The sequence below is a fragment of the Loxodonta africana genome, chromosome 13 (genome assembly GCF_030014295.1).
Source record: "Loxodonta africana isolate mLoxAfr1 chromosome 13, mLoxAfr1.hap2, whole genome shotgun sequence".
In the NCBI taxonomy this organism is placed as follows: Eukaryota; Metazoa; Chordata; class Mammalia; order Proboscidea; family Elephantidae; genus Loxodonta; species Loxodonta africana.
Window position 1 is genome coordinate 41,059,903 of NC_087354.1, and position 14,148 is coordinate 41,074,050.

The 14,148-nt window shown below is 41.1% G+C and overlaps 1 protein-coding gene across 2 annotated transcripts; it reads left to right on the top strand.

Moving 5' to 3' along the window:
* The first annotated feature begins 1,394 nt into the window (after window positions 1-1,394).
* LOC135227262 (cytochrome c oxidase subunit 5A, mitochondrial) lies at window positions 1,395-14,095 on the top strand. Of its 2 annotated transcripts, XR_010317394.1 has the most exons (6): window positions 1,395-1,550; window positions 8,559-8,675; window positions 10,058-10,179; window positions 11,700-11,823; window positions 12,171-12,251; window positions 13,929-14,095. XR_010317394.1 is itself a non-coding variant. In XM_064267266.1 (5 exons), exons 1-4 carry the CDS (start codon window positions 1,451-1,453, stop codon window positions 11,811-11,813), a joined length of 453 nt encoding a protein of 150 aa, XP_064123336.1. In that variant the 5' UTR covers window positions 1,399-1,450; the 3' UTR covers window positions 11,814-11,823; window positions 13,929-14,095. The 2 variants fall into 2 exon arrangements, 1 of the variants encoding a protein (XP_064123336.1); XM_064267266.1 differs by lacking the exon at window positions 12,171-12,251 and having other exon boundaries at window positions 1,399-1,550.
* The last annotated feature ends 53 nt before the right edge of the window (window positions 14,096-14,148 follow it).

Sequence of the window (14,148 nt, forward strand, 5' to 3'; positions counted from 1 at the left end):
AGCTTCCAGTGTTGGGAGATTTGAGGAATATCAATTGAACTGCAAAGAGGTCAAAGCTTCTGCAGATGTCCTTTGGTTAGGTTGGTGGGAGGGGGTGAGGGCAGGTACTTTGAAAAGCTTTTTTATCCTTTTCCCAGCCAGGTTCCTATCTCCTAAAGCCACACTGCTAGGGATAAAAAAGTGGGCAGCTGCTGATGCCCTATGGAGTGGGCAAGGAGTGAGGAACCCCAGAAAAAAAAAAAAAAAAAACCTGTTGCATCCAGTCAATTCGGACTCATAGTGACCCTATAGGACAGAGCAGAACTGCCCCCATAGGGTTTCCAAGGAGTGGCTGGTTTCAAACTGCCAAACTTTTGGTTAGCAACGGAGCTCTTAACCACTGCACTACCAGGGCTCTGGAGTGAGGAAGAGGGGCCTGAATGTCCATCTCTTTTTTCTTCAATGGTCCCAGGATTAGAGAATGAGCGATACCAAGGCAAATGAGACCATCTCTTCAACTCTGAGTGGTGCCGAGATAATTCAGGCCTCGGAAAAGTGCCGTACTGCCTGCCCTGGGGCTCAAAATCAGGATCCAGTTAATGAGCTCAGATTAGATATAAGAAGGTTGGCACTTGAACAACCCCATTTCAGAGTGGTTTGCCGTAGATCCAGCACCCTTCTGCGGGGAGTGGGGGCTGGTGTTTGACCATAAACATCCAGGTGAAAATCCTTGGAACTGGGGATGTGGTTTAAAGAGCCTTGATTACGAGCTAACTTCTGAGCCTATCTCCTCTGTGAAGTGAAATGGTTGGACTCATTTTTTAATGCTTGCCGGTTTGTGATATAAGAATAAACTCCAAAACCCAGTGCCATCCAGTCGATTTCGACTCACACTGGCCCTTCGGGACAGAACAGAACTGCCCCACAGGGTTTCCAAGGAGAGGCTGGTGGATTCCAACTGCCAACCTTTTGGTTAGCTGACAAAGCTCTTAACCATTGCGCTGCCTGTGCTCTGATAAAGTATAGTTCATTGTAAACTCCCTTATATTAAGCAGACTTTTTCCATTCATTCTGATTGTTGGCTCAAACCTTCGTGGTAAGCAAAGAATTCTTATTATAATTTATGCTTATTATTACTGTTATCGTTCCCATTTTGAAGAGATGGACTCGCCTCCTGAGCCGCACTAGGACCACAGACACTGTCCTCTTTTCCCTCCCCTTCCTTCCATCCTCGCTCGATGATGGCGGCTACAGGTCACGCGACCAGTAGCGTTGGTGCACGGCGGCACCCTGGTTTGTCCCCAGCGCGCCGCCGTAGCCAGCCCGCAGCGGGAGCGCCGCAGTGGGCGGGTCCACACGCTCCGCCTACCGTGCGTCGGTGCGTGAGTCCGGCCCCCGCGAGCTCCGGAGGTGCCCGCGCGCTCACACCCGGCTTCGCTTCAGCCTTAGCCTGCGAGCCGCCATCGCCGTCATGCTGGGCGCCGCTCTCCGCCGCTGCGCCGCAGCTGCAGCCTCCCGGGCCGGCCCTCGAGGTCTTAGGCACTCCGGCCCAGCCCCCAGCCCCACCGCCGGTAAGGCACCCGCCTGCCACTGCCCGCTCCCGCGTGTCCTTGCGGTGACCTGGGTCCCCGCCGCCACTCGAGGGCAGGCTCCCCCCGCGGCCTAGCCTCTGCCCTGCGGGCCGGCGGCCGTACCCGGTAACTGTAGGGCCGCTCTGGCAGCCGTTTTGACTTGTGGAGGACTCAGGGACGTACCCGCGTGGTCTCCCTCAGCGCGACTTTATGGCGCGGGCACCACGGACGGAGCAGGTTCGGGCGGACAGAGCAGCGGGTGCAGCGCTTCCGGGCACCGCGGCTTCTTCCGCTCCCACCGGGCCCTTTCGGTTTCGGGCCGTGACAGTGTCCTGGCGCTGGCCCCGCCGTCACCTGGCCGGGAGCGGCCGCCGCCGGCCTGCAGCGCCTCGGCGAAGGTGACATTGAGCCCCTGGGCGCCTCGTTCCGGGTGGGGGCGGGGTGGCCCCTCCAAGACCCGGGCACCGTCGTCCCCAGCGTTTTCCGAGGACACAATATGCTTCCGTGTGAACACAGTATATGCGTATATTTTAATCCGGCGTTTCTTTCGGTTAGCGTTTTGTGTGTCCACAGCCCGTTCTGTCAATTTTAGGGACTGCTCTTTTGGGGCTCTCGGAATCGGCTCCACGGCAGTGGGTTTGGTTGTTTGGTGTTTATGCCACGTTCTTATTCTTCCACGTTTAAAATGGATTTACATGTTTCCTGAGGTCGAGAGAGCCTGAATGCTGGTAGGTCTCATGGTAAGAATGCATTATTGTTTGGAAAATTGAGTACCACAGGTTTAGGGATACTGGGTTCTACAAACATGGGGAAGCTTCGTTTTTGTCTTCGAATGAGAAGTCTGGTTGCAGGAATATGGCACGGGCTGCTAATTCTTGTCTTCTGTTTTTACCTTATATGTGTTCTGAGCGATGTTCTGTCCACATATAGTTACAGTCACTGCACTTTATTTTGGTCCATGAGGGTAGTATATGTTACGTTGTGAAATTCAGCCCCTAAGCAAACATTTCAGAAACTCAAAGCTAGTAACGTCCTTCTCTTGACTATTTTGGGTGTTTTAGCTAGACATTTCAGAACCCATAGAATACATCTTGCTTCATTAAATTTAGACTTTGTGTTCTCTAATTTATTATAGAATGTTAAGGCTAGAGTGCACTTTAAGAGACCATGGAGGCCATCTAGTTTTACAGAAGAGGAAACTGAGGCCTGCCTTGGAAAATTGACTGCTTTACTGGTGATGCGACTATTTTCTGTTCTTAGCCCTAGTTAGGTTTAGCCCATCCTGCTATTTGTCAGATTTTGTTTTTTGTTTCTTCTCTAACGGGTAAAGTATCGCATACTATTCAAGTTTTTCGTGTAGATGGGTTTTGGGGAAGATTTCTTACATTGTTGTGGTGGGTCGGGAAAATATCAGAAGTTTTTGGCAAATTATAGTTTCACTGAATTCCGCTTTTCTTAGTGTTAACACAGATTTATCTTGTAGGTGTTATATTCCCCAACCTAAGTGTAATCCCTAACAAAATCTTTGTGTTTCTGTCCCAAGGCTCCTTGTTTCTCCCATACACCTTAGTATTTACCACAAGGAGGCAGTATTGGTTACAAGTAGTATCAGCTACTTTCAGGCACTACTTGTGTGACCTTGGGCATATTATTTAGCCTTCGTAAGCCTCAGCTGCCTAATCTTTAAACTTTCTATAATACTTGGTAGCTGTGAGATTTAAATAAGATAATGTAACCCTTGGCACATAGAAAATGCCTAAAGACAGTACATATTTGCTTTATTAGAGTTCGTTGCATTTTTTCGCATATTACAGATTGGGATTTGTTATCAGTATAGGAGTGAAGAGATTTTATACAATTGAAAAGTCTAAAGAATTAAGGTTCTTGGATGAAGGTAACCCAGTAACAAACCCCAGTGCCGTCGAGTTGATTCCGACTCATAGCGACCCTATAGATCCTAGCTCAAATAGTAGTGTGCTTGAAAGAGAGCTCTAGAGGAATTGACCTGAGGGGTCAAGTTCGCTCTAATTAAGTCGCAACCCAAATTCCCCTCTGGTCCGTGAAGAAGCCCGAAGTTGAAATTGAATTGTTTTCCAATAACTGCTCAACAAGAAGATTCCATTTTAAATAACAGGTTCTTTAGTCAATCATTAAAACCTATGCATCTGGCTCCTACAGCCCTACCCTGAGTGCCAGGAACACCTGAAAGAGTGGGAGGAGTTTTTAAGCCAAGCGCCTTAGTAACCTTGCCTTGGAACCTGTTAATGTGCCCTTCCCACTGTTTGCTTCCTTCTCTCACTCCTAGAATTACCACCTCCAAAATGTGCATTCTTCAAGGCTTTTCCAAGCTGATTAGTTACTAAATGGAAAGCCATCTGATTTAACTATATTTAAAACCAAGGAATTAATGAGTCCCTTAGTTTTTCTAAATCTATTAATTAGCTTTTTTTTTTTTTTTTAATGAGTGCTTGACTGAATGCCAAAAAGCAGTACTAGAAATACTTTTTTAAATTGAGGCCCTAGCACTGGTCAGTTACTTTAAATTGTCCTCATGTTTCACAGCTGCTTCCCTTTTCCTACTCTGGAACCTTTAGGTTGTACAAAAGCACTGACTATTGTCCAAAATAGCTTACCTTAGAAGCCTCAAAACTAAGTGGAAATGCTGTACGGAAGTGGGGCTGGTGTGTTTGTGTTTAAATGCCTGTATAACCCGTTGTCATGGAGTCATTTCCAAGTCATGGCAACTTCATGTGTCCTAGAATAGAACTCCTTCATAGGGTTTTCTTGGCTGTAGTTTTTACAGAAGCAGATCCCCAGGCCTTTCTTAACGGTGCTGCTGGGTGGGTTTCAACTGCCAACCTTTAGGCTAGTAGTTGAGCACAAACTGCTTGCACCACCCAGGGTCCTAATGCCTATAAGTTGTTGTTAGGTGCCGTCAGGTCTTTTGACTCATAGCAACCCCATGTGACAGAGGAGTTGTTGTTAAGTGTCATTGAAGTCAGTTCCAACTCATAGTGACTCTGTCGGACAGAGTAGAGCTGCCCCATAGGGTTTCCAAGGAGCAGCTGGTGGATTTGAACTGCTGACTTTTTGGTTAGCAGCCGAGTCACACAGCCAGTAAATTATGGAGCCAGGATTAACACCCCTGTTAGTCTTCCCCTAAAGCATGAGCACTTTCCACCCTACCCCTTCTCCCTCCCAGGGAGGAAGCTCAAATCTTAAAGAATGTTCATGTATTGCACATCAGCTCAACAGTAGTTTACTGAGAGTGACCAAGTTGGAAGTATTTAATTATCTAATGTATTTAAATATCATGAAAATATCACCCACAGAGGGCTTTTTTTTTTTTTTTTTAACCTTTATAATGAGGGACTTTAATTATACTGATGACTCAAAACTACATTCTTCAAAGGTGAGAGTATTAGGGGCCTTTTTTCCTTAGTATACCTAGTATACTGCAGTTGATAAAGTACAGTGTATAGATGATTTATAATATGAGAAAGTTTTAAGTGGCTATGCTTTGGTAACCTAATTTGAAGAATATCAACAAAAGAGGTGACAAAGAAGAGCTATGCTATGTGACTCAGTTGATCCTAAATCAGAATGAACCACACCAGCCTGACCAAACCATGTAAGTACAGTATTTTTTTTTTTAAGGATGGAGTCCCTGAGAATGCAAACAGTTAACGTGCTCAGCTACTAACTGAAAGGTTGGAGGTTCAGATCCCCCCAGAAGCACCTTGGAAGAAAGGCTTAGTGAAAAATCAGCCATTGAAAACCCTGTGGAGCACGGTTGCGATAATTATAATGGCCTCAAATGTCAACTGGTATGATATGGCAAGAATTTTTTCCTTAAAACCAGGTGCTAGTGAATTGGTTGGAAATAGACAAAAATCTGTTTAATATTCAAACTGGTTTGGTGCTTTATTTGGTGGACCAGTATTTCATTTTAAAAGGCTAAGGATGAGAGAATCGGTTAAGTTAGGGAGCATGAGAGGTTCAGTATGAGGAGAAGGAACCACCAGGGGTTAAACCTATTCTTCATGTCGGTGCCTCCTATGACTTTGTAAAGAAGGGAAACCCTGTTCTGATGAAAACCATTGTTCAGGTCTCAGGTTCTCAAACCATTTTTCATACAGAAGCAAATTAGGTTATTAGCTGTTAGTCATTGGGAGAAAACCATCGTGAAGATAGCCATTGGGTCTGCGTGGAGCCCTGTGTCCCGAACATGGCAGATCCAGGTGCCAGACCAGCAGCATTTCAGTCTTTGGGGCTGACGTTTCTATAGGCAACTCAGTTTATAAACACCGAATGGGGCCCCCTCCTGAATTCCAGGCAAGTGTCCCAGTGAATATATTAAATGTTTCAGTGGCCTATTCTTCAAGGCTCTAGCAGCTTTTATCAAAGTTATACCCAAGGTCTGGGGTGCTAATTAGGGAGATCTCATGTGGATAAATTAAACCTCTTAAGTTATACAGTAATGTTTTATGAAAGAAAGGTTATATAGCTATGACTTGACTTCTCAGTAGAACAGTTAGGGAAAACTGTAGCCAGTGGCCATAAAACGTATTTTCATATTTTCCCAGATGCATCTGTTTATCGTAAAGCAAAATTGATCTGAAGTGATTTCACTCAAGAGAAATCATGTTCTAGGAGTCTCTTCTAAGGAAAGTATTTCTGTTCAAATCTGCCACACAAAGGGCAGTTGTTTCTTCACTTTTTCTCAATGTGTTCTTAATCAGCTTCACTGGAAGTATGATGTACATAAAATAAACTACTATTTTTAAGTGTATAGTTTGAGTTTTGACAAAAACTTGTTGTATGACCACCATAACGTATTGCCGTCAAGTCGATTTCGACTCGTAGCCACCGCAGGGGACAGAGTAGAATGGCCCCATAGGGTTTCCAAGGATGTAGTCTTTGTGGAAGCAGACTGCTGCATCTTTCTCCTATGGAACGTCTGGTGGGTTCAAACCACAGACCTCCCTGTTAGTAGCCAGGCACTTAACCACTGCTCCACCAGGACACCTCTGTGACCACTACCACAAAAAAAGATACAAAATAGTTCCATCCCCTCAAAACCGTCCCTTGTGTCTCTCAGTACACCTGCCTTCTACCCTCCATCCCAAGCAACCACCGATCTACTTTTTGGCACTATAGTTGGTGTTTTCTAGAATTTCATGTAAATGGAATTCTACATTATGGACTCTTTTGTGTCTGGCTTCTTTCAGCTAATGGTTTTGAGATTTATCCATGTTATTGGCTTGTATCTAGGTTGTTTTTCAGTTGCTGAGTAGTGTTTAATTTGTTTATCCATTCATCTGTTGATGGGCATTGGGTTTCTGGGTTTGTTTGTTTGTTTTTTTTTTTTGCTATTATAAATAAAGCTGGTATATGCACATTTTTGTGTGGACATATGTTTTCATTTTCTTGGGTAAGTACGTAGGAATGGACTTACTGAGCTATAATGTAAGTGTCAACTTGATGAAAAACTGCATTTTCCAAAGTGGATACAGCATTTTACCCTTGCACTTTAAGTATTACATTAAAGACAGCTCTAGTTTTTGAAAAAGCGGGTTTTAAAGTCTTGAAAACAGTGGTTTAGAGAGCTGTCGTAATCTTTGCTTCCTGATATTTTAACTATTTAGTGGGATTTATTAAATATTCATGTAGTTTTGATTAAATATTTTCACTTATCAAACACATTTAGGTCTAGAGATCCATTCTTTTTTCTTGTCGTGGAAATTAAAACATGTCTGATACCAGTCGATTTATATACATGTCCTCCTTCATTCTGGCCTTGGGTTGTGGAGATAATGTAGGTCTTTGGAAAGATTGGGACTTATGCCGTGATGCTGCAGGACTAATTTCCTATTAAAAAAAAAAAAACTTTTTTTTTTTTTTTTTCCCTATAGCCTCGTGGTAATTTAAGTATAACAGGAAATACAATTGGGGAATTTTTATTTCTACAAATAATTATTGCTATGAATAGAAGATCAGTTAAGATATTTTTAGATACAGATTAATTTATAGCTACCATTTATTGAATACCTACCAGGTGACAAGCCCTTTGTAATGTTTTACCTGCTTTTATATTTAATCCTCATAATCTGCTAAGATATTGGTATTCCCATTTTTCACGTAGGAGACAAACTTAAGCTAATTTTCCCAAGATTAAACAGTGGGAGAGTAAAGCCAGAGCCTCCTCCTAAGACCCAAAGGTAAAATTTCCTTTTCCCCTATACCGTTAGTGACTGTCGAGAAGGAATCCAGCTCCCAATTCAATGTCAGTTTGACAGGCAAAAAGAAAAATGGAAAAGCTTTTCTTAAGGTACCACAAAGGGTATGCTGATTGACAGCAGAATGCTAAAGGCAAGAAAAAGCCTGTTTTCCTCATCGTGTGATACTCAAATATCTCACTTCTTAGAAATCCTATAAAACAATCTTTTTTCAGTGGGAGTAGGTCAGAGGGCACGTTTCCCCTTAGAGGGTTTATCAGAATCTGTAGTTTGATAAAGCAGTATCTAAAATTATCATTGCTTTGTTGTGATATATAATTTATTTTGAAATATAATTTAATGGAGAGTATAAGGTTTTTAAAAATTATCAAGAAAGTATTATAAATTTGTTTAAAAGCTGAATTGGACATTATTTTTAATTAGTAATTAATACTCTGCTTGTAAAAATTCGAACAGTATGGAGGTTCTTCTCTCTCAAAGTTGACCACTGTTAATAATTGAAACAAAAACTCCTCCCATGTGGAACCATTGTTAACAATTTTAAGCTAGCATTAGACTCTAGGGGAAAAAAAACATAAATATGCATATATATTACTTTGTTCTACTTGATTTTTGCTTAATTTTTTAAGATATATTTCCGTATCAATACAGAAGATTTATCTCATTTAACCTGCTGAATACTTTCCCTGCCAGAATGTACATATTTAATGCGTTAAATAAAATAAGTACTATTTTGTACATTGAAGTTATTGGTTTTTCTCCATTGTAGCTATTCAGTCAGTTCGCTGCTACTCCCATGGGTCTCATGAGACAGATGAGGAGTTTGATGCTCGCTGGGTGACATACTTCAACAAGCCAAATATCGATGCCTGGGAATTGCGTAAAGGTAATTGGAACATGGGCATATTTGTGTATTTTGGCATGGAAATATGAACTGCTGTGTAATATTCCACTACTTTGTCAAAAGCAACTATTTTAAAAGCATTACATCATGTAAACTGGTTATCATCATGCACCTTACAGTTAGGAAAGTTTGTGGCTTCTCCAGTGAGTATATTTCCTATACAGCAGGGTTTTGAAGCAGATATTATTGATGTTTTGGGCCAGATAATTCTTTGCGAGAGGGAGGACTGTCCTGTGCGTTGTCGGATGTTTAGCAGCATCTGACCTCTACCCACTAGATGCCGGTAGCATCCCCTGCCCCACTTGGGACAACCAGAAATGTCTCCAGACATTGCCAAATGTCCCCTGGGGGACAGAATCACCTCTGGCCAAGAACCATTGCTGTAATGATACATCAAAGTGAGCAAGAGTTAACATTTTTGTACCTTGCAAATGACTTACATAGTGGTCACTTGGTTCTCTACCCCTCTGGGTAATGGTTTGAGTTGTTTGTTATTTCTATTCTCAGGTAAGGTTTGTCTTGCCCTGAATAAATGTCCATTCTAAGTAAGCTAGGAACTTATTTTTCCTAAATTGTAAATGCCCTCTTAAAATGGGTAAATAGTATGAATGATAACTAGTCACTAATTTTAAGTGGAGAGTAATTCAGTCTTGGTGACTGTACTCTAGCATTTTGTTCACTGGCGTCCTTTGTTTAAATATTTTTAAATAAATAAAAGCAAGAAACCTAAGTGCTTCAAGCTTCCCTGCAGGAAATGTGATGACTCCATTTTGCTGCAGCCGGGGAAATTCGTATTGCACAATCTCGAGTAGAAGTAATGAAAAGAACGGCAATTCTGCATTCCCATTAAGAGAATCTTAAATGTTATGATGTGTCATTTTGTGCAGAGCTGAAAGTAATCACACCCAGACATTTTCTGGTTGAATGTTTCTGAGTCTGCACTAATGTTTCTCTATAATACATCCTTAATGTCCTCATTTGGGCTTCATTAACTCTCCTTAAGCATTTTTTTTTGTGGCTTTAGATTCTTTTCCTGTCAGATCTGTTTTAAAGCAATTGAAGTATATACATTGCACTAAGAGTTAAAGATGTGAGTTGAAAATGGCCCTCTTGCTTGAATAGATACCAGCTAATTATTGTGGAAATGGTGTTTGCACATGTGTTCTTCCATTTCCATGCTGTTGCATAATTCTTTCTATTAAGTCACTGTGATCTTATCATCTAGACTTTCCTAAAGGTCCTTATAGATAAGAGAATGGAAGCCCTAACAGATAACATGGGCATGGTTCAGGGAAAAGATTACTAAATTGTGGTTTTCCAGGTGTGATGTTCCAGGTTGACATGGCCCTCTTTTAATTTGATAGGGATGAACACACTTGTTGGTTATGATCTGGTTCCGGAACCCAAAATCATCGATGCTGCTTTACGGGCGTGCAGACGGTTAAATGATTTTGCTAGTGCTGTTCGCATCCTAGAGGTTGTTAAGGTCAGTGAAATAACTATGTTAAAGTTGTTCTGGAAGTGGGTGGGTTGTCGATAGGTATCAGCATATTCTGTGGTTTTGCATATGTTAAAATTCCTAAAATTAGTTGTCATATAGCTAGAGGAAGGAGCCCTGCTGGTATGATGGTTAAGTGACCTGGTTAAGTGATCAGCTGCTAACAGAAAGGTTGGTGGTTTGAACCTACCCAGTGGCTCCTTGAGAGAAGGCCCTGGTGATCTGCTTCTGTAAAAATTACAGTCAGGAAAACCCTCTGGGGCAGTTGCACTCTTTCACACGGCGTCCCTATGAGTCTGGATCTACTTCGCAACACCCAACAGCAATAACATAGCCAGAAGGAATGTACATTGCAGTTGTAGTCTTTCTGGAGGGCAGTTTGGCAGCATTTATCAAAGGCCTTAAAAATTGTGCATGATACCATTTTGCTCAGCAGTTCTATTTGAGAATTTATCTTAAGGAAATAATTAAGGATGTACAGTGGTTTAAAAGGGTATTCATCTTTCTGCTATATTAGATATGAAGAAATTAAATGGAGTGGTTTCTTAAGATGGAACTTCCCAGAACAGTTTATTATTACACAACTATTAATTTTGTAGAAATGTGTTTGGCATTGAGAATGTTCATGGTATAATATAATTGGTGAAGTTTCGAAACATTTATTTGTGGTATGACCTCATTTTATTTAAAAAGATAACATATATGAAAACGTAGGAAGATATATACCAATTCCCTGTCTCCTTGCTTGATTGTAATTTCTGACTTTTCTGTAATGAATAAAGAGATTGCATTTTAAATAAAAAAAAAAAATTCAATTAAAGGAAACCTAGAGTTTGCTAAAGGCAGAATAACAGCTTGGCACTTTCTTAGTCCATTTGCCTTTTTAACAGTTACAGCTGAGAAACCTTGTGACACTACATATATAACTACATGTTCTGGTGAGTTTTCTTCAAAACCCTCCTGCCCTGAAAATAAGTAGTCTCCAGGTGCAGCTCTCCATGGAAAGATACAGCATAGTGAGAGAAGCTCAAGGTCTGTAAGGGGGCAAGTGTGACATTACTTTATCTACAAAGGGTAAGACAGCTAAGGGCTCTGTAGGCTATCAATCCATTCAACACTGGAAGTTAATTCAGTTAGGGTCTCAAATTGGAGACAAATTAAAAAACTTTTCCTGTGTTAACTGAATTATTCCTGTAGCGTGCTGGGCACATTTAATTACCTTCACAAAATTCTGTCATCACCACCTTCTTTTCCAGTAGCTCAAAGCTTTAAAATGGTTTTCTAGATTTAATCTAATTGTCTTACAATGACTTATTCTCAAAGTGTATTGAAAACCTACCTTGAATAGTACCTAAATAAGGTGCTGTCTTTATTGAACAAATGTTTAACTTACAAGTAGGTGACCTATATTAATTCTACGCTACAAATTTCTGTATATGTGATTAAAAACATTTTCAAGTTCATTTTGTTAATGGAGAGCTAAATGTGATTTTTCTCTTTTCCATCAGGACAAAGCAGGACCTCATAAGGAAATATACCCCTATGTCATCCAGGAACTTAGACCAACTTTAAATGAATTGGGAATCTCCACTCCAGAAGAACTGGGCCTTGACAAAGTGTAACCTCCTGTGGGTAAGGAAGCAATACCACTGACACACCACTAAACAAGGCAGGAGAAGAATGGCTGAGGGGTGGGGGGCGGTTCCAGTGCTCTCGGACCCAGAGTCTAGGACCTTTTTAATGTCTTTGTTAGAGTAGTGGCCATGAGTGTAGTACCAGCAGTGATAAATTTAAGGAGCTAGAGTTGTTTTGTTTAGTTGTGGTTGTTGTATGAAGGCAAATAAGAGCCTCCTTAATTAAAAACAAAAACAAAGAATCGCATAGAGAGTGGTATAGTGAACCTATATACCCACACTCAGATTTTGAGATGATATTTTGCCATAATTGCTTTAGTTTCTTTTTCTTTTTTTCTCTCCAAGAAATGACTCATTTCATACAGAATTGAAGCCCTCTGCATACCCTTCTCTAATTCCAGTTCCTTAACCTCCCACAAACCAAAGGTATATGAAGGGTTCATCGTGAATGTTTTTTGTTTATTTTTAACAGCAAGTGTACATTAATGCAATGCTGTTGTTTTTGTATACCCGTGTTAGATTTTAACAGTCACTGTTCTACAATAAAAGGAGGCTTGGTGGTGCTGTGTCAGCAGGTGCTGTGTCAGACGCTCTGCGGGAGAAAGATATGGCAGCCTGCTTTCATAAAGTTTGCAGCCTCAGAGACTCTATGGAGCAGTTCTACTCTGTCCTGCAGGGTCGCTATGAGTGGGAATCTAGTCAACCACAGTGGGTTTGGTTTGGTTTATTCTATAATAAAAACTTACTTGATAACCTTGTTCTCTATGGAAAGACGAATTAGGTAATGAAAACAGTCACAGGATTGTCTAGGGCAGGCAGTGAGTAGGATGCAGAAAATCCTCTAAGAAAATATGTAAGCAATAGCTCATAGATTTTATTTAACAAACACACAGTTTATCTAACCCTTACTAGGTGTCAGACACTGTTCTAAGTGCTCTGTACGTATTACCTCATTTAACCCTTACAACAGTCATGTGAGGTGGCTATTATGATTGTGATTGGTCCCATTTTACTGATGAGGAAACTAAAGCACCTTGTCCAGTGTCACATACCAAAAAAACCCACTGCTGTCAAGTCCAACTCAAAGTGACCCTACAGGACAGAGGAGAACTGCCCCATAGGGTTTCCAAGGCGGTACGTCTTTATGGAAGCAGGCTGCTATGTAGCTAGTGGTGAAATCTGCATTTGAACCTGGGCAGTCTGGCTCCAGAGTCAGCTGCTGTTAATGTGCTGTGCGTCCTGTGCGGGCATTAGTTGATGAGGCTTGAATAGAGGATTTGCTCTCTGGGCTAAGAGGAAGTTTATTTTTAAACTAACTTATAAAAGTTTCAATAAAAGTGAGTCCAGAATTATTTTAAGTTGCTAATATCAGGTCCCTCACAAGATGAAGCAGTGAGCCTTGTTAGGTTAGTTAGTGTATACGTGTTGAAACACTTAAAAAACCTAAAATTCAAAGAATCTCTATCCTCAGTCTTCCTACTTGTGTTAGACTAAGCAGAAAATACGTGAGTTTTTGTAATCGACTTTTGGAATGCATTTTTTAAAGTTTGCCTGGAGTTAGGAGTCTTTCCATTTTTATCTTTATACACCACCACGCCACTACCACCTCCCCACAGTCAGGTAGCTCATCTTTGTAATAAATGGAAAGGTCTTTGTATGTGTGTGTATTATTAATGATTTCTCTAGTTATATTATTTAAGCTCATGTCTGTGGTTCATATTCCAAAATGAACTCTTAACGGGTTGTCTAAACTCTTGGACTTAATTTTCATTTTATCAAGTACGCCAGGGGGTTCAGAAGGTCTTTGTTACACCTGCAATTAATTTTACTTCTTTAAAACAAAACAGAAAAGCAACTGCCTAATATTTCTCAGATTGGAAAAGAATACCCCAGTAAGTACCAGTGGTATAAATTAAAAGGTCACAAAGCCAATGCCCCGTGCATTGGCTATAGCCAAGAATGAGTACGAGCAAAAAAGGCTGTGAACAGGCAAGGGGCCCCCCGCCCCGCCCAGACTGTAAGCTCCAAAGAAGGTTATTGTTAGCAGCACTTCTGCCTTTTCTTTATTCTTTCCTGACCAATGCTTCGTGTTTTTTCTTACAGATGGGCTTCCTAAGGATGTATTGGTGTTGCTACTTGATTGTAAAAGTCACCTGGAAATACTGATGATAACATATTACCTTATTTGAACAAGTTTTCCTTTATTGAATACCAAACCATGTAATGGTAACTTGGATGTTAATAAAAGGGAAACGAGTTTGAACTGAAAATAGGTATTGTTCCATGTGTTTGAATTGAGAAGCAGAAAATGAAATGCCATAGG